The sequence below is a fragment of the Talpa occidentalis genome, unplaced genomic scaffold (genome assembly GCF_014898055.3).
Source record: "Talpa occidentalis isolate TD23 unplaced genomic scaffold, MPIMG_talOcc4v2.1 talOcc4.5, whole genome shotgun sequence".
NCBI classification, from domain to species: domain Eukaryota; kingdom Metazoa; phylum Chordata; class Mammalia; order Eulipotyphla; family Talpidae; genus Talpa; species Talpa occidentalis.
The window spans coordinates 93,145,178-93,165,688 of NW_023604861.1; the positions used below are offsets into that span (position 1 = coordinate 93,145,178).

Genomic DNA, 20,511 nt, shown 5'->3' on the forward strand with positions numbered 1-20,511 from the left:
TTCATATGGAATCACCAAAAACCCCGAATAGCCAAAGCTCTCCTGAAAAAAAAAGAAGGAAATGGAGGCATCACACGCCCAGACTTCAAACTATACTACAAAGCCATAATCATCAAAACTGCATGGTATTGGAACAAGAACAGACATACAGACCAATGGAATCGAATAGAAAATCCAGAAATAAACCCACAGATTTATGGTCAACTAATCTTTGACAAAGGAGCAAAGACTATGCATTGGAGCAAAGAAAGTTTGTTCAATAAATGGTGCTGGGAAAACTGGGTCGCTACATGCAAAAGAATGAAGCTTGACCACTACCTCACACCATACACAAAAATCAACTCAAAATGGATTAAAGAACTAGACATAAGACCTGAAACCATAAAATACATAGAAGGAAATATAGGCGAAACACTACGGGATTTGCACATCAAAGACATCTTTACAGACACATCACCCAAAGCAGTGATAGTGAAGAGAAAGATAAACAGCTGGGACTACATCAAATTAAAGAGCTTCTGCACAGCAAAAGAGACAATAACAAAAACAAAGAGAAACCCCACCAACTGGGAGAACATTTTTGCACCCAACACTAATGATAAAGGACTGATCACAAAAATCTGCAAAGAGCTGATGAGACTCAGCAACAACAAAGAAAATAATCCAGTCAAAAAATGGGCAGACGAGCTAAAAAGAAACTTCTCTGAAGAGGAAATGCAAATGGCCAGCAGACATATGAAAAAATGTTCAACATCACTTGTAATCAGGGAAATGCAAATCAAAACTACCTTGAGATACCATCTCACACCAGTGAGAATGGCACATATTAAAAAAACTAGCAACAACAAATGTTGGCGAGGATGCGGAGAAAAAGGAACTCTTGTGCACTGTTGGTGGGAGTGCAAACTGGTCCAACCACTATGGAGAGCTGTGTGGAGATTTCTGGACCTACTAAACATAGAGCTTCCATATGATCCAGCAATTCCACTCCTAGGTATTTACCCAAAGGACACAGAAACATCAATTCCAAAGAGCACCTGCACTCCTATGTTTATAGCAGCACTGTTTACAATAGCTAAGCTTTGGAAACAACCCAAATGCCCAAAAATAGATGACTGGATCAAGAAGATGTGGTACATATATACCATGGAATATTACTCAGCATTCAAAAAAGATAAACACATGCAATTTGCAGCAACATGGATGGCACTGGAAGGGATCATGCTCAGCGAAATAAGCCAAAAAGAAAAAGAAAAATACCGGATGGTCTCACTCATAGCAGGAATCTAGAAAACTTAAATAAGGGACCAGGAAAATGAATATAAGAAAGTGAAAATCAAAATCAACAAAAAACTATGAACCAGAGACACTTTTTGGGGGCTGGGGGCGGGAGGGGAAGGATTGGGGTCAGAATGGGGCATTTGCAATTGTATGGGGGAATATAAAAATAAAATTTAATATTAAAAAAAATAAATAAAAAATAAACTTGACATTTTCACCCAAAAAAAAAAAAAAAAAAGTTCCATAGGAACACAGTTATGACCACTTGAATTATGTACTATTTACAAGGTTACTTTTGCATTGCAAGGCAGAGTGAAGTAGTAGCACCAGAGATTATCTGACCTGCAAACCCTAAGATATTTAATATCTGGCCCTTTAGTGAAAAACATTGCTGCCTCCTAATCTTAGTGCTGCATTCATTTTGATAATAGTTCTAATCAAAGATCTATCAGGTATTCTGTTTGGAAGGAAATAGAGAGGTTTAATCTCCTATTCCAGGATTAAAGTCTTCCTTATTTTATTCTTTATAGCTGTCCAGCCTTCGTTAGTTATTAGTGCTGACCTACTCATTTCAAGGGAGCTCTAATTAGTAGCAGAGTTCCTTATACTGAGCTCTTCAAGTCTGTCCCCTAATAACATCTACACAGAAGCCCCAACTTTACTCTCTAGACCTGCCTAGAATAAGTCTTCCATGGAACAACCCTACTTATGTTGGCAGATAGCTCTTGTTTTACAGTTGACTCTTGTTTTTGTACAACATTCCGAGTGTCTCCGAGAGGGCAGGGGGCATGTCTCTGTTGTTCACCCTAATTCCCCATTTCCTGCACAGAGCTAGGTGTGGGCTAGGCTCTCAGCCAATGCTGTTTAAACAAGTGAGTAAGCCCGTCTTGTATGTATGCTCTACCTCACCATTCTGGTAACCCTAACCACACACACACAAAAAAAGTGTGTGTGTGTGTGTGTGTGTGTGTATGTGTATGCATGCATATATATATAAAGTACTTTATTTCTATGATATTATAAAAATAAAATCCAAAGTTCGTTTCCAAGTATTCATTATATTTTCTGTGTTTCTAATAATATTGTTATCAAATGAGGGAATAAAACAAAGAGAACAGCTAGACTCTGCATGCACTGCTTGTGTATATTCAGTCTCTAAGGATTTCAAATGAAATGCTCCCAGAGTAGTTGCTCCAACAAAGAAAAAACACCGTCAGTCAATGTAAACAGGATTCCAGTTCCCTATATTGTATACCAGATTTCATTCTCAGTAATTTATTCAGTTAAATTAGATGATTGATATATGAAAGCTACATATAATTCTGGCATGATTCTCTATAACCATAACATTCTATCTTGCATCATTTCAACTCATTTCACTCTTCTGATGTCAACAGCCTAAGAACAAAAATTTGAAACCAGAGTAAACTATAATGAGAAAATTTAAAGCCTATTTTTGAGCTCCTATATGTATTTTATTGCTAAGATCATTGCCATTCTATATACCACTCAGCAGAAATTAAATGAAATAGATTTTCAGTTATTCATGAAAATCTGAGTTTCTTTAGTACCATTTCCTTATTACTAAAAGCCTTGCTAACATATAAAAGCAAATGATTAAATAACATAGATGAAATACCTTTCCTTCCTAATATTACATGTGCTATATATATATTTTATTTATATATCAAAATTTATTCAACCTAGTTCTTCTCCCATAAATCATTTTATAGTTTGGATCAGATAAGAGTGATCGTATTTATGAAGACTTGACTGATATGGACAAAATTGCAAATGTTCTACAAGACTATCTTGATGATTATAATCTTACACATCCCAAAGAAGTAAAGTTGGTGTTCTTCCAGGATGCTATAGAACATGTGTCAAGGTACAGTGCTAAAAGTTGCCCAATAATGCATTGATCTGATCTCTTTTGTATTAAAAGGTAAGGACTAGATTTTATAGATGTACAGTGATTTATCAGCAAATATTAATATGAAAGTTATTTATATATATATATGAACTCTATCTGTAATTCCAGAGATCATTATTTTCACTAAATATTAATAGTTTTGCTTGGTTTAAATGTCCTTTCTTGTTACAAAAAAGGATCTAAGATGGTTTACAGAGATGCATATACATTCAAAGCTGATTCCATGCATGCCTAAAGGAAGAGAGGGTTCAAGATTATAAAACAATAAGTTGAATCCAAGGAATGTAGATTCCATCTGTGTATAGTCTGACTTTTATTCATTCCAAGTATCCTTTGAGGAGCATCCCTGACATGTAGGTATCCAGCCTAAATATCTGCAGTCCTTTTTGGAGTAGCTGTGTCCTGATGGACAATTTTTTTTTGATACTCAAGCAAAATTTAATTTTTAAATACATATGCACATGTATCACTATTCACATTGTGTTGTGTTTCTTTTCTAACTTCTTACCAAAATACAAGCTGTGAGAGGGCAGAACTCTGACATATATTAGTGGAATAATATTGGTGTTCCATCCATATTTCAGAGGACTTACTACCTCAGAGCACACCAACTAACTCAATCTCTTTGCCTAAGAATTTTTTTTTGTTTTTTTCCATGTCTAGGGATATTTATTTATTTTTTATATTAATTTTTTACATCATTGTTCATTTTTAAACAATATTTGTTTCCACCCACCCCTCAGGTGTAGTCCCTATAGAGTTCCCTTCCCCAATGCACCTGTGTACCATCACCTCAGTCCCTGTGCTCCTCCCTCCCCGCCTCCGATCCCTCTCCCTCCTTCTCCCTTGCAGGATGTCTCTGATTTATAATTGCCTGTTTTTGCTTTGTTGTGTTTGTACTATTATTATTTTTTTTACACGGATGTCTTATTTGGTTCCCCTATATTCCTGCTATAAGTGAAACCATCCAATATTTTTCTTTTTCCTTCTGGCTTATTTCACTGAGCATAATTCCTTCCAGTTCCATCCACATTGTTGTGAATGGCAGGAGTTTATCTTTTTTGATTGCTGAGTAACATTTCATTGTGTATATATGCCGCATATTCTTGATCCAGTCATCTATTTTTGGGCATTGGGGTTGTCTCCAGGTTTCACCTGCTGCAATAAACATAGGGGTGCAGGTGCTCTTTTGAATCAATGTTTTTGTGTCCTTTTGATAAATCCATAGGAGTGGAATTGCTGGGTCATATGGTAGCTCCATTTTTAGTAGACAGAGGAAACTCCAGACAGCTTTCCATAGTGGTTGGACCAGGTTTACACTCCCACCAGCAATGTAGGAGAGTTCTTTTTCACCACATCCTCTCCAACATTTGCTGTTGCTGGCTTTTTTGATATGTGCCATTCTTACTGGTGTAAGGTGGTATCTCAGTGTGGTTTTGATTTGATTTGCATTTCCCTGATTATAAGGCATGTTGAACTTTTTTTCATATGCCTGTTGGCCATTTGCATTTCCTCTTTGGAGAAGTGTCTTTTAAGTTCTTCTGCCCATTTCTTGACTGGATTGTTTATTTTGTTTGTGTTGAATCGTGTGAGTTATTTGAACATCTTTATGATCAATCCCTTACCTGATGGACAATTTTAAATGTTAAAATGGCCCTTAAGAATAATAGATGTGCCTTAAATTTTTTCCTAGCTAGTGTTTGTCTTTTAAATTCTACTTATTTTGGGCCTCCCTGGTGGCACAGTGGTTGACCGCTGGGCTGCGCAGCTCTGCAGCCCCATTTCGATTCCCCTGCCGTCGGGCGAGGATCCCACATGTTGCACAGACCTCTCCTGCCACACCCGCTGCTCCCCACAGCAGTGTATTTCGTCAGTCTGCCTGTTCTGTTCCCCACTCGGCTCTGGTGAATTCTCTCACCCTCCCCTGCTTCTGACTGTACCCAGTGCTTGTATAAATAAATCTTTAAAAAAATTAAAAAATTAAAAAAAAAAGAATAAGTCAGGGCCTCCCCGGTGGCGCAGCGGTTGAGCGCTGGGTTGCCAAGTTGCCCGCAGCCTCTGCAGCGCAGGTTGGATCCCTGGCCGCCGGATGAGGGTTCCACATGGTGCTCAGACCTCTCCTGCCACCCACTGCTCCCCTCAGCATTGTACTTGGTCAGTCTGCCTGCTCTGCTCTCCCCTCTGGCTCTGGTGAATTCTCTCACCCTCCCGTGCTTCTGACTGTACCCAGTGCTTGTCTAAATAAATAAATAAATCTTTAAAAAAAAAAAAAGAAGAAGTCAAAGTCTACCCCCTGTGACTTCTGGTACCAGTTTCATCTGTGGAACAGTAATAATAATGATTCTTAGCCTGAACGTAAAATCACAATAGGGAGTCTCATTCAGTTATCATAACACCTCTCTATGGCTCAATATCGTAATCTCTCTACAGGTAAGGCTCAGAGAATGTCCCAATAGTCTGTTGCTATATAACAAGTCACTGTAATATTCAGTAAATTCATCTACTACAATTTCTCGTGGTTCCCAGTATTTCCTAAGTTTTCTCATGCAGTTACAGACTGCACCTGGAACACCTGAGGCACTTCTGCCCATGTGGACTCCACATCCGTTCTGTCTCCTCTCATCTCTCCTTCTGTAGTTCCTGTTATGTGACCTCTGGGTTCGCATTTGTTTTTCCTAAATTTACCCTCCTTATCTTCCTTTTTTCCTATTGTCATTTTTAATATAATTATCTTTTTTTCTCTGGGTTCTGGGTAAATTCCTTAAGATTGTCTTTTACTTTCACTTTGAGATGTGAGGCTCATTTTTCTCTGAGGTTTTCAACTTGGTAGTCAGATTTTCCATCTTCAATTTTCCCTGAACTCAGATTTTTTTTGACCCTTTCTGAATATTCACTCTAATGTTATGATTGCGATACTTTTTTTTTTTTTTAAGATTTATTTATTTATTTATACAAGCACTGGGTACAGTCAGAAGCGCGGGAGGGTGAGAGAATTCACCAGAGCCAGAGCGGGGAGCAGAGCAGGCAGAAGGACTGAAGTACACTGCTGAGGGGAGCAGCGGGTGGCAGGAGAGGTCTGCGCGCATGTGGGACCCTCGCCGTCAGCCAGGATGGAATCAGTGCTGCAGAGGCTGCGAGCAGCGTCACAGCCCAGCGCTCAACCCCTGCGCCATTGGGGAGGCCCTGATTGCAGTACTTTTAAAATCCTTCTTGTAAGAATGAATCAGAAATTTGCTAAAATTTTGCCAATATCTTATAGTAAATTCATTTCAACTACTCCCTGTGACCCCTTTCTCTGAACTGTAGCGTCATTTCTGAGGTCTGATGATTTGTCTGCTTGATCATTTTTATAAATGGAGACCTGGATTTGTCAGTCTGACAGCTAATATAAGTAGTAGCCTTAGTCCCCCCCAAGTTTCCTGGCAATTTCCTCCACAGTTTGAGAGGAAGAAGAGATTTTACTTTCCTCTAATTTTGCACAACCAAAGGCTAATAGACTATAGGAAATAGTGGTGAGATGACTATAGGTCAAGCAATAATTTTCTCACAATTGTGACCTTCAGACATACCCTGCTTTTTACTGTGGCATTTTGCCGAGGGCTGACACTGCACTGCACCAGTCTTCCACTCTGGGGTGGGCCCTCTGAGTAAAAGCCATGTCTGTACACTTGAAATAAGTCTTTCTCTGCTCGCTGCAGGATTGCCCGCATGATTCGTCAGGAAAGAGGCAATGCTTTGCTTGTCGGAGTAGGAGGCACAGGAAAGCAATCTCTTACAAGACTTGCAGCTTATATATGTGGTTACAGATGTTTTCAGATTGAACTGAGCCGGGGCTACAATTATGAAACTTTTCATGAAGACCTGAGGAAGTTGTACAAACTGGCTGGTGTAGAGGACAAGAATATGGTTTTCCTCTTCACAGACACCCAGGTACATGTTCAAATAGCCAAAGAGTAAGAACATGAAAAGCACAAGAACATGAAAATCATGAGTGTGCTTTGAATAGTTTGTATGTAATTCAGGGAATTGTTCCTTTTGATAACATGTCTCTTGATCCTTGTAAAGGATTTATATAATATGTTTTAATTTATTGTACTAACATACTATTTCCCCCTTTAAATTCTAAGTAAGTGAAGGGGCAAGATAGATTTTAACTTTTCTTTGAGGGGAAGGCCACAGATAGAAGGAGGTAATAAACTATTTCTGTAGAAGTAAATATAAGAAAATAATTCCCTAAGTGGAATCATATAGGGAAATATGCTTTACTCAAGAAAAGAAAAAAGTAGCAATTATGTTTTAGAGTCAAATTAACTTTTAAAAATTAAAATAGGATTAAGTCTATGTCTACGACAACCAATTTAACTGATCTTAAATTTATTCTATGGTAGAAAATTTACTACACTGACTACCCTTGGTTAACTTAACATTAGGGGAAAATAAGACATTAATAGAATTTAGCAAAGGAATAAAAAGAGATAATGCATAAATATTTTAAACTTCATTTTAATTTTTAAAACACTATATGTGAATGGAATGTGTCCCAAAATAGGGGTACATTTTAATCTAGTTCTTTTTTATTAAAGTAAAATGGGTTTACAACATTATATAGGTTTCAAATGTACAACTTTTGAAATCAACATTTATATATACTGTGTTATAATCACCACTAAACATCTACCATCATGCAACTGACCCCTTTTATCTGGTTTTCCCAGTTTTCTTCCCCCTTAACTCTGGCAACCATGTTTTAGTCTTATCTAAGTCTAAGTTTGTCTAAGCCTCTTAAAAGTAAAAGGTTATTTTGCTTTGTTTTGTTTGTTCATTTGTGGTTATCTACCACATGTGAGTGAAACCATATGGCTTGTCATTCTCCATCCAACTTGTTTCTCCTAACATAACACTCCCTATGTCCATTCATGTTGCTGCAAATGGCAAAATTTCTCTCTTTCTTTTTATAGCTCAGCAGTTTTCACAGTAGGAAAAATATTTTTATCATATGTGACAGTGAGTTTATATCTAATATAGATTTTTACAAATGAAAAAGGACCCATCGATATTCATCACCATTGCTTGACCTGGTAGACTTTGCATCCACTGAATGTATGAATGAAAAAAGTATGAATGAATGGTTGTCAATACTGTGGACCCCAGCAACCTGAGTCAAAGAGAAAGAGGTCCCCCAGACATGATACCATCAAAGATCCCTGGATTGGTACCCTCCATCATTAAACCTGAGGTTACAGCATGCTCCACTCATTGATAAAACTCTTCCCTTACCAAAGTCAGTCCATAAAGTCTGGAAGGGATCATGAAAAATCAAGAAAATATGACCATGGAGATTCAGGAATTACTCCACAAAAATTTCAAAATAATTTTCCTAAAGATGTACAGCATCCTGGCACCATAGCTAAGCTGTTTAAAACACTGGTCTAGTAAAGATGCTCAGAGAACAACAAAAAAAAAAAAAAACACACATATAAACAATTTGATGATATCAGGAAAATAATAAAAGAAAAAATAATGAAGGAGAATTACCAAGAAATACTTGGTTGCCCTCACAAAAAAACTTATAACTGCTCATGGACAAGACACCACTGAAAAAATTCTAGAACACAGGCTGAAGCTTCCCCCTATACCACAGAGACCAAAACAGACCATATCAGAAGGGTAAAAGGAGCAGCTGCATGCTGACCACATTGACCAGCCCCCCCACCCCAGGCAGAAGCATTACCACGCTGAGAGTCCTCTGAGCTTACATTTCCTCCAGTACATTTACTCCATTACACCCCTACGGCTGGAAGGGTGAACATCCCCCTCCTCCCACATTGTGTGTCACTTCCTGGGAATCCCACTCTGGTCTAATGTCACAAGGATCATGGGGGGGGATCTGCTGAGCTTGACCCACTAGAAATCCGATTGTGATGGAGAAGGTGGAAGGGGGTGGAATGAGCCACACTTATATCTTGGCACTGCAGGTTCCTACCTGCAGTGCCCAAATAATAACCCCAGACCCAAAGTGGTAGCACTGTCTATCGAAGAAATTCAGTGGGGTATGGGTCTGCCTGATTCTAGGTCATCATGAAACAGGGCAAAAGAACCATAAAACAATGAATAAAATGTTAATTGTAAGTCCTCACTACCAATAATTATTTTAGACACAAATGGATTAAATTCTCCAATAAACACACATAGAATGGCTAAGTAGATTTTTAAATAGATATTTTTAAATGAATGATGAACTGCCTATAAGAGACTTAATTTTAGCCTTAAAGATACACAAAGATATTTCAAGCAAGTGGTATACAAAAAAAAAATCATATAGGAGTAACTATATTTATATCAGACAAAAAGACTTTAAACTACATGGTAAAGAGAAACAAAATCATGATATAATTATAAAGGGGTCAATTCATCAAGATTTAATAATTGTAAATATTTATGCAATCAACATTGGAACACCCAAACACATAAAGCAAATGCTAACAGCTAAAAGGAGAAATAAATAACAGTACAATAAAAGGGATTTTAGTGTTGCACTCTGAACAGTGGATATATCATTCAGACAGAGAATCAACAAGGAAACAACAGATTTAGATCAAAAACCGCTACAGACCAAATGAACATAACAGTCATTATGGAACACTCTATCCAACAACTACAGAATACGCATTCTTCTCAAATGTAGATGGAACATTTTCTAAGCTCACGTTAGGCCACAAAACAAATCAACAAATTCAAGAAGATTAAAGTCATACCAACTATTTTCTCTGACCACAATAGTATGGAACTAGAAATCAATAACAGGAAGAAAACTGGAAAATTGATCAATATGTGGAAAATTGAACAATACTCTCCTGCACAACCAATGAATCAAAGAAATTAAAGCATAAATAAAAAAAGTATTTTGAGACTAATGAAAATGGAAACAAACATAAGAGAACTTATGGGAGGCAGCAAGAACAGTTGTAAGATAGAATTCACAGTGATGAATGCATACAGTAAGAAGAAAGAGGGACAGGTCCAAGGTGGCAAAATAGGGAGAACTTGTGCTCAACTCCTCCCGTGGTCACAGCAAATCTACTAAATATGGATTAGAATTCTAAGATTCAATTTAATTTTTAAGATTATCTTCTCAAAAATAAAATTAGTTCAATGTGAATTTTAAATATTTATAATTTATATGTCGTAAATGTAAAAAGGATTGAGTTATGGGGATCATTTTGCCTTCTTCTACAGATTGTAGTGGAGGAATTCCTAGAAGATATAAATAACATCCTGAACTCAGGTGAAGTTCCTAATTTATTTGAAAAGGATGAACTGGAGCAGGTCTTAGCAGCAACCAGACCAAGAGCAAAAGAAGCAGGAATTTCTGAAGGGAATAGAGATGAGGTAGGACATGTCCGGATGGTAATGTGACTTTGTTAAACAAAAAGTTGTCTTATCCCTTTTTTCTAATGGTCCTAAAATCCACTTAAAGGGTCCATAGATAGAACTTTTTAAAAATATAATTGGTTTCCTTTATAATTCTATGTGTTTTATTTCCTGCACTTAAAGTATTGGTTTAACTTCAAAATAAATACCTGGAAAGCAGAAAACAATACCCTGCTGGTACGGAGGTCATAGATTTGCCTAAAGTGGACAGCTTCTCTTATCCTTCTTTAAAAACGAATTTACTTCATATTCCTTCAGTGCCCTATCTAAGGACTCCAGTACCTGTGGCACAACTAAAATAGAAACACAACCTACACACACGGACAGACACATGCACATGCACATGTACACACACAACGTTGCTTCTGTCCACTTCTATTTCTCTAGCACTGTGCTAGATTACGTATAAGTTATTTTTCTACTCAATCCTTTCCCTTCTTCTTGCACCTTCTTTAACTTTTTTGGCCATTCTTTCTCATGTCTTTTATGAAAATTTTCTCTCCTTCTTACTTCAGGATTTATAGGTATGGACAGCAGGGTCTGCTTTAGCTAGTATAAGCAAAAATGTATTTATTGGAGGGCCACTAGAAGATCCAAAGAAAGGAATTCCAGGATGTACTCCTTCAACAATGTAAAATGCACACTGTAGAAGTCAATGGTCAAGGAAGTTTCATCCTGCTGAGCCAGGAAGCCATTAAACCAATCAGCATGCTATTGCTTTAGTACCAGCTCCAAAATCACGAATTCCCCCCCCACCCCCACCATGTCAGGAAATAACTGAATAAGAAACCATATCTAAAGATTGTAGTTCCAGATCCATGCCACTTCTGCTAGGCTCTGCACCTCAAAAAATGGTTTCCCTGCATCCCGTCTCCCGGTGTTCTACTCTGAAGCAAACCTTATATGGATACGTCTCTCTGCTTTGTTCAAGGGGTTCTCTTAAATACACTGATGAGGAGAACCTACATCACATCCAGAACCCTAACTACAATGGAGTCTGCAAAATGCTGTTGTTAATCTTTCCAGACTGAATGAAAGAAAAGGGTTGGGATGGATGTTGAACAAAACAATTCACACATCTACTATACTAACATTTTTTATTTGGTATTATTCATTTGTAGATATTGATAGACTCATATACATTAGCCAAGCCTATTTTAAGCATTATTTCAATTTCATTTTAAATTGAAAAATATCTTTTTATCAGGTGTTTCAATGCTTTATCAGTAGAGTTCGTCAGAAGCTGCACATTGTTCTCTGCATGAGCCCCGTTGGGGAGACTTTTCGATCCCGATGCCGGATGTTTCCATCCCTTGTGAACTGCTGTACCATTGATTGGTTTGTTCAGGTTGGTGGCATCCTCGGCTGTCTCTTTGAGAAGTTGACTTGCTTGATTTTATTTTATTTTTTTAAAGATTTATTTATTTATTTATACAAGCACTGGGTACAGTCAGAAGCGCAGGAGGGTGAGAGAATTCACCAGAGCCAGAGAGGGGAACAGACAGGCAGACTGACGAAGTACACTGCTGAGGGGAGCTGCGGGCAGCAGGAGAGGTCTGCACGCCATGTGGGACCCTCACCCGGCGGCCGGGGATTGAACTGGCGCTGCAGAGGCTGCGGGCAGCTTCGCAACCCAGCACTCAACCGCTGCGCCACCGGGGAGGCCCGACTTGCTTGATTTTAAAGGTTTAACACATTGTCCAAGATAACTCAAGCATACCTGCATTAACTTTAAAGCCCTTTAGGAATTTACTCATATACAAGTATTACAGTGATATTCATTGAACAAAATCAAAACAGAACTAATAAAAGTATTAAATTTAGCAATGTCAATGTTATTGTGGATCGTGACAAGAACTGTTTCAGTGGAATGATGGTGGAGAAAGTTCAAGAAGAAGCAGGAAGAGAAATCAAAAAGAATAAATATAAACAACTCTTTCAGAGCTTTGCCCTAAAAGAACACTGGGCTAGAGGGTTACATGAGATCAAGAGAGCAGTATTTTTAAGTGGGAAACAAATAATATGTGTGTGCTGAAATGATCTAGAAAAGAAATATTTTAATGGTGCAACAGAGAGTTGTAGGCGTTATTGGACCAATATCATTGAGTAAGCAGGAAAGGATGTGATCAAGTTATCAGTGACAGGGTTGACCTGGGCAGAGAGCATGCCCAACTTACCCTAGAGTAACAGCAAGGAAAGCAAAGTATATGAACACAGATGCAGATATGAGTAGATGTGGGGGTGAAAGTTTATTGAAGTTCTTTTGTCCTTGCTTTTATTTTTTTAGGGATGTAGGAAGCAGGGTCATCAGCTGAGAATGAAGAGACCAGGGGAAGTTTTAGCTGTCTGAGGAACTAGTATAGAGTTTGAAATGCTCATTAGGAGAGAGCAAAACAGATGTATTAGAAAATTTTGAAGCATTTCTGGACTATACTAAGAACCTACTGGACCTGCTGGTCATGAATTTAGAGTGAGACCAGTCAGCCGGATTGTATGTTTTTCTCCAGCCATGGTCAACTGCACAGTAGCGGGTGTAACAGAGTTGCATTTGACTAAAGTTCAGGTGAGCTCAGAAATAAGAGAAATAAGAAGTAAGAGCAAAGGAGGTGAGGTGAACAGCACAGTGATTACAATAATGAACCTGAAGTCCAAACTGCATAATAAAGTGAGGACATGAGTTTCTCTTAACATATGTGATTTTATTCATAGAATTATTTTAGAGACACCATAACATTTATTCATTCAATCAAATAGTTACTTTATTCGGGAGTCAAAGCAAGGAAGTTTCAAAGAAGCACATTCTTTCTTAATTGTTCAATTGTATAATATGGAAATGATAACAGATTTTTCAAATTACATCTTACAGTGGCCCAAAGAAGCACTTCTTTCTGTATCAAAAACATTTTTCTCAAACGTTGACATTGAAAGTGAAGAACTGAAAGAAAAGCTTTCCCTGATGTGTGTGAATGTGCATTTGAGTGTCTCCACTATGGCAGAACGCTATTATACAGAACTCCGGAGACGGTACTACACAACACCCACCTCCTACTTAGAACTCATCAATCTCTACCTGTATATGCTGAGTGAAAAAAGGAAGCAGTTGGTTTCAGTAAGTGTAATATTATCAATTTTTTAATTTTTTTTGCTTGAACTCAAAACTTTTTTCAGAATGGGTGTCAGATCTATGTGTCATCTTACCTAGTACAGGGAGCACTCTCCATCCTGATATGTGCCCTTGACAGCCTACAACAGGGAAAAATACAGATTGTCACATGCTGTTGGCTCCCCTTCCTTCATATTATCTTCTGTCATTTACATAATTGTCCTCGACTCAGTAGAATGGTGTAGACATACCAATGGTATCAAAGCTAATGGAGTCGGGCCTCCCCGGTGGCTCAGCAGTTGAGCGCTGGGCTGCGAAGCTGTCCGCAGCCTCTGTAGCACCGGTTTGATCCCCGACCAATGGCAATGGTCCCACATGGTACGCAGACCTCTCCTGCCATGCCCACTGCTCCCCTCAGCAGTGTATTTCATCTGTCTGCCTGTTCTGTTCCCCGCTCTGGCTCTGGTGAATCCTCTAACCCTCCCGCACTTCTAACTGTACTCAGTGCTTGTATAAATAAATAAATAAATAAATCTTTTAAAAAAAAAAAAAAAAAAAGCTAATGGAGTCATTCCTGAAGAAGGAAAACCTTTCATTATACAATCAAGATAGGGTTTTCAGGGCCTCCCCAGTGGCGCAGTGGTTGAGCGCAGGGTTGCAAAGTTGTCTGAAGCCCCTGTAGCGCAGGTTCGATCCCCGGCCACTGGCAAGGGTCCCACATGGCGCGCAGACCTCTCCTGCTGCCCGCTGCTCCCCTCAGCAGTGTACTTCGTCAGTCTGCCTGCTCTGCTCCCCGCTCTGGCTCTGGTGAATTCTCTCACCCTCCTGCGCTTCTGACTGTACCCAGTGCTTGTATAAATAAATAAATAAATCTTTTAAAAAAAAAGAAAAAAAAGGGTTTTCATAGTCTAACAAGTGTCCTTTGTTCCCATTAAGAACAAGGACTTCCATGTCAGGCACATTATGTACAGTCTCTCTTTCCAGCACCACCTTGAGTGCATTTTGTAACATTTTCAAGCCTTAGTAGAAAATAAATCTTAAAAATATCTATTCAATATCTACAGCTTGGATTTTTGTGGGATTTAAGTAAGGTACTATTTGAGAAGTGCTTGAAATATGATCTGACTCACACGCGGTAATAAGGATGCAGTCACCACCACCAACATCATGATCATAATTATTATCATTATCAGGATACTAAAAAAGTGACCTAAAATTTTCAACATTTAAAAACAATAAAAATGGAAGCATTTTCTATTTAGATATTTTAAATATTTTTCAGAAGACTTTTGCCTGGTAAATGCATGCACCGTAAAATCACTTGAACAGATATTTTTGAAACTTGTCCATTTGAACCAAGTTTTCTGATTCACCTTTAAAATCAGGTATATCCTCTGCCAGATCTGCCCTTTTGATTCTAAGCAAGAGTTTCCTACCACTGAGAAGTAGGGTTAGACCTAACAACCAGAGCTAAGTATCCAGAGCACTGTCTCAGTCCTGCTTTGATCCATCTTGAAGAAACAAGCTCCAATAGCTGTTGTCCCAGGAATTCCCATATGAATCTGTCCCTCATTCACTCAACATGAATGATGTTGAACCAAGTTACCCTTGGGAATAAATATAATACAACATAAGTCTTAGTAAGCCCACAATCCAGTGACATCCCACTGCTGTGACCAGGGGGCATGAATCATAACCCACCATGGTCAATCCCATGGCCATTTTCTGGAGGTCTGTTATCTGAAGATTACTGTAATTCACAATTTTAAGTATTACCAACTGATTTGCTTAATTCTGTAGTTGTAAAATTCAAGTACATGAGTAAGAGATAGCAGTAAACTTATGGTTTATAATACTCATCATAATAGATATTTTCATTGTCATCTAGGCACGTGACCGGGTGAAACATGGTCTCACCAAGCTATTAGAAACAAATGAACTAGTAGATAAAATGAAATTAGATCTTTCTGCTTTAGAACCTGTGCTTTTAGCAAAATCACAAGATGTTGAAGCCCTGATGGACAAATTGGCAGTGGATCAAGAAAATGCTGATCAGGTATGCTGCATTACCTGACAGTGTGGGTGAGATGGCTTTGATCACCATCTGATCATTTATATACAATAATATATGTCTTATTTTATGTATCATTAATTAATAGGTAAACTTAGCAATGCATTCTCATTGTAAACAAATACCCTTCAATAAATATCATTCTCTCCTTGAGAATAATTGAACCCAATGAATGGGACTAAGAATTGGAGGGGGGGGAGTATCACACACAAATACATAACTATTCTAATAAGGAACTGTTTGTTCTAATAACTTTTCTCCATTATTCTATGAGAAAGGCATCAGATAGACAAAAGAGAGCATACTGTGTAATATAACTAGAAATCTTTCATCATTAGTCTAATCCCAGGGAAAAAATTTGAGCTCATTACTTTTGGCTTTGCTTTTAAACATTGAATTTCAAATATTGAGAACACTTAAGCAGTCATGTTTCAATGGTTAGGTCCGTAGTGTTGTGCAAGAAGATGAAGCGACAGCAAAAGTGAAAGCTGAAGAAACCCAAGCAATAGCTGATGATGCTCAAAGAGATCTTGATGAAGCCCTCCCTGCACTTGAAGCTGCCAATAAAGCATTGGATTCCTTAGATAAAGCAGATATATCTGAAATCAGAGTTTTCACAAAGCCACCAGATATGGTGATGACTGTTATGGAAGCAATTTCCATTCTCTTGAATGCCAAGTGAGTCATTAATGATCATGTATTAGCTAAACAACTTGGAGTTCCTTTCCTTTCTCCATTTTCATTTATTTGTTTTCATTCTCTTCTCCACCCTCTCATTGATTCAGTCATTCATTCAACAAATTGGTTCAATTAACTTTTTCTTCAGGATTTATACCATTTTACTCTAGGAATGACATAAGGTAGAAGATATAAGAGGAATACCAAATTAGTGAAAAGAATAAATGTTCATAAGATAAATTGACTCTCTTCGCCTCGGCAAATGGTATAAATATGTCAATGCACAATGCACGTAAGTGGGTTCTAAAATCTGAATTTTCAGAACAAGAATTTTTTTTAACATCTATTTTGTGCTAGATGGTAGAAGTTGTTCCTTACAAGGCTCATACAGTGAGACTGACATGGAAAATAATTTCAAGACATGCAAGAGTTGTATAATAGTAGGAATATCAAGAAAAGTGCCACTGTCTTCCTGGAGAGGTATTAGCAGGTTTTCAAGAGGTGATGCTCAGGTGGAAAGTGGGACCCTAGGGAGAGCTCAGGTGCCTTTGGTGCTCATGGAATAGGATGGAACTGGGCAGGTTGGCCATGACTACATCATGATCAGTCTTGTATGTTGGGCTAAGCAGTTCTGATTTCATCAGTTTTCAAACTCTTTTAGTAATACCATTTTTTTTTTTTCAGTAAAAATTATAAGAAAACTTCCTATGTAAAACTGAAGAGGGTAAAGGCCCCAGAGCACACCCTACTGGGCTTCCCTACTGTCCAGCACCTCAGTGGGGCATGAGGACTTTTACAAAACACAGAGGAAGAACCTAGCCAGAGGGATTGAGAACCATGGAACATTTCAACATAATCAGATTTTCACATGAGAAAGACCAACCTGGTGAAAGTTCACAAAGAACAAGTTTGAGAGAAATAAAACCAGTTAGGAGATGATTTTGGTGTCTTGATAAGAGATTTTAAGAATTTGAAAGAACATAAGTGCTAGGGACATTTTTAAATATAACATTATTTCTATAATGCTTCCCATTTTGAAAACTCTATGATTTTATAATTCTTTCGCTGCCAATACAATATTGTTTGGCACATTAGTCACTCATCTGCCTGTCTCCCCATGAATTGTAGTACATGTAACTATCAGTCACTGGAATTATGATGTCAAGATTAAAACTACCCATTTATCTTATTGTTTTCAAAGGAATACATGTCTTTTGTTCTCATATTACTTTATTACAATATTATTTACTTTTCATGTCTGTCTTACAGACCTGATTGGCCAACAGCAAAGCAACTCCTTGGAGACTCTAACTTTCTAAGAAGACTTTTAGAATACGATAAGGAAAACATAAAGCCTCAAATATTGGCAAAGCTTCAAAAGTATATTAATAATCCTGATTTTGTCCCTGAAAAAGTGGAGAAAGTATCCAAAGCTTGTAAATCCATGTGCATGTGGGTAAGGGCTATGGATCTGTACTCGCGAGTAGTCAAAGAAGTTGAACCAAAGAGACAGAAGCTCCGCGCTGCACAGGTACTTTATCTGTATTGTGACACAGTTCTTGTGTATATAGATTTAGAGGCCACAATCATTAATCATCAAGTTCCCTTTATAACGGCACTATGATACTACATAATATCGATAGCAACAATGTTTTTGGGGAAATGTTTGTTTTTCAAAATACCTGGCAAAGTTTTTTCAGAAATGACCTCTAAAATAAGGCCTTTTCTAGCATAGAGGGAAAAATGAATTCTTAGCTTATTCATCTCATCAGGCCTATGATATTTTTAAAGTGACTTTTAGCTCTAGCATCTGATGCTCTGTTTCCATTTGCTGATGCTCTGTTTCCATTTATGGTGTCACTTAGGTTCTAAAAATCAGTTTAACCCACAATCAGATGTGAGGTCTTAAGCAGAGCAAAGGATGAACTTTTAGTGGAGCAACTTTCTGAAAGAACCATGGCTGTTTAGCAGGGGTTAGCAAAATTCTTCTATAATGATCCAAATAATAACTCTTTTAAGCTTTGCTGGCCCCATGGTCTTTGTTGTCATTACTCAGCTCTTCTGCTATAGCACAATTTCAGCTACCAACAATTCAAACAGGAAGAAGCATGTCTGTACTACAATTTAACTTTATTAATGGACACAAGTTCAAATTTTATAAAATAATCACGTGTCATGAAGTAGTATTATACTTCCTATTTAAAATGTAAAACCATTCTTAGCTTGCAAGCCATGCAAAACCAAGCAGCTGGCTGGATTTCACCTGCAGGCCTAAGTTTATAGGGTCCCACTCTAGAGAACAAGCTAGGAATGGTTAGCTTTCTATAAGGCATGAATATTTCATTCATCTCATCATTTAAAGTTAATAATCCCTGATTTATAGTTGCTTGTTGATTTTGATTTTTACTTTATTATAATTAGGTTTTTTCCTGGTCCCTTATTTAGGTTTTCTAAATTCCTACTATGAGTGAGACCATCTGGTATTTTTCTTTTTCTTTCTGGCTTATTTCGCTGAGCATGATCCCTTCCAGCTCCATCCATGTTGATGCAAATTGCTTGAGTTTATCTTTTTTGATTGCTGAGTAATATTCCAGAGACCCACTACAGTAGGGGGAGGAAGGAGTAGGATCAAAACAAGGTGGGTGGGAATTGTATGGGGACTATAACCAAGATGAAAATGCATACATTGTGCAAAAATGAAAAATGATGTAAAAAATGTATAAAATAAAATTTAAAAATTTTTTAAAAATAAAGTTAATAATCCATTATAGTTAACTAATTCATCCCAAAGGCTTGTTACATCTGTCCTCCTGTATGTACTTTATTTTGTTGGGCTTTCAATTTGTTTTGTTCTATTTGCTATCTCTCTCATATTTTATTCTATTAAATTTGTTTTAACTTTGTGTAGCATATCAAAATCTTCTACATGGACATGGAAAAGGGAACATAAATCCTTCTTTTAAAAAGTCTATTATAAATGAGCAAATGTGACCTTCTTCCTTGGGCCCATTCTTAAATATTTACTTAATTTTATTAGGCTGAACTTGATATTACTCTGACTACTCTGAGAGAAAAGCAAACATTATTAAAAAAAGTGGAAGCTCAGATACAGGCCTTACAAGATGAATATGACAGAAGTGTGAATGAGAAAGAAAGTCTGGGTAAGTTATAGAATTTATGTTGGTCAGGAAAAGCTTGATCTTCCAAGGTAGAAGGTTTTCAGATAGTTATCTCAGTTTTCATCCAACATGTAGGACATATTTCCACTAAACATATTACATTAGCCTTCTAGTAAATGTAGAAGAATTACATGTATTGTCTGCATTCAACTTTCTATACCTGAAAAAGCTTATGGGGGCATGTTACATCATAACACAAAGCAACATATGAATTTGATCCAGAAAATAAATACCAGAGGGGCACAAATTGGTGTGAGGTTTCATAGGGGTGTATTGACATCATTAGCTAAATAATGCAAATTCTGCCATAAACAGAAGCAGGTGAATAACCTTTTTATATATTTTTTAGGAAAATAATGAAAAACATAACCTGCTTTTCTTAACATTTTCTAGCAAAGACAATGGCCTTGACGAAAGCACGTCTGGTTCGTGCTGCAAAGCTAACAGCTGCATTAGGAGATGAGCAAGTTCTGTGGGAAGAAAGCATTGAGAAATCCCAGGAGGAGATATCGAATATCATCGGGAATGCGTTCATAGCAGCAGCTTGTGTAGCCTATTACGGTGCCTTCACAGCCCAATACAGGCAAATAGTGAGTAAATCTGCTTCCTATATAGGAGGGAGCAAAGCAAATGAAACTGGGTTGGCCAGCTAGGGAAGGAGGTGATCATCATTCTTCTGAGTTTAGATGGAGGCTCTTGACTATGAAGATTATTCATAATGGAAATTTATTTATACATTCCACAGCCCCCCACCTCCCCATCAGTCAGTGATGTTTACCCCTAGGCTTTCCTTAACACATTCCTCCCTTTCCTTCCCTGCCTGGATAGTTATTCA

At 37.7% G+C, this 20,511-nt stretch overlaps 1 protein-coding gene across 4 annotated transcripts in view; it reads left to right on the plus strand.

Moving 5' to 3' along the window:
- The window catches only part of DNAH6 (dynein axonemal heavy chain 6), a 181,687-nt gene that overhangs the window by 101,680 nt on the left and 59,496 nt on the right, over nucleotides 1-20,511 (plus strand). For 3 of the 4 annotated variants that reach the window (XM_037527731.2, XM_054701796.1, XM_054701797.1), the window contains exons 45-54: nucleotides 3,015-3,169; nucleotides 6,913-7,144; nucleotides 10,451-10,603; nucleotides 11,853-11,993; nucleotides 13,512-13,754; nucleotides 15,637-15,804; nucleotides 16,262-16,497; nucleotides 17,767-18,028; nucleotides 19,535-19,658; nucleotides 20,070-20,266. In XM_037527731.2, coding sequence (XP_037383628.1) covers nucleotides 3,015-3,169; nucleotides 6,913-7,144; nucleotides 10,451-10,603; nucleotides 11,853-11,993; nucleotides 13,512-13,754; nucleotides 15,637-15,804; nucleotides 16,262-16,497; nucleotides 17,767-18,028; nucleotides 19,535-19,658; nucleotides 20,070-20,266 — 1,911 coding nt within the window. The remainder of the gene's footprint in view (nucleotides 1-3,014; nucleotides 3,170-6,912; nucleotides 7,145-10,450; nucleotides 10,604-11,852; nucleotides 11,994-13,511; nucleotides 13,755-15,636; nucleotides 15,805-16,261; nucleotides 16,498-17,766; nucleotides 18,029-19,534; nucleotides 19,659-20,069; nucleotides 20,267-20,511) is intronic. The other variant, XM_054701795.1, reaches the window with a different exon arrangement.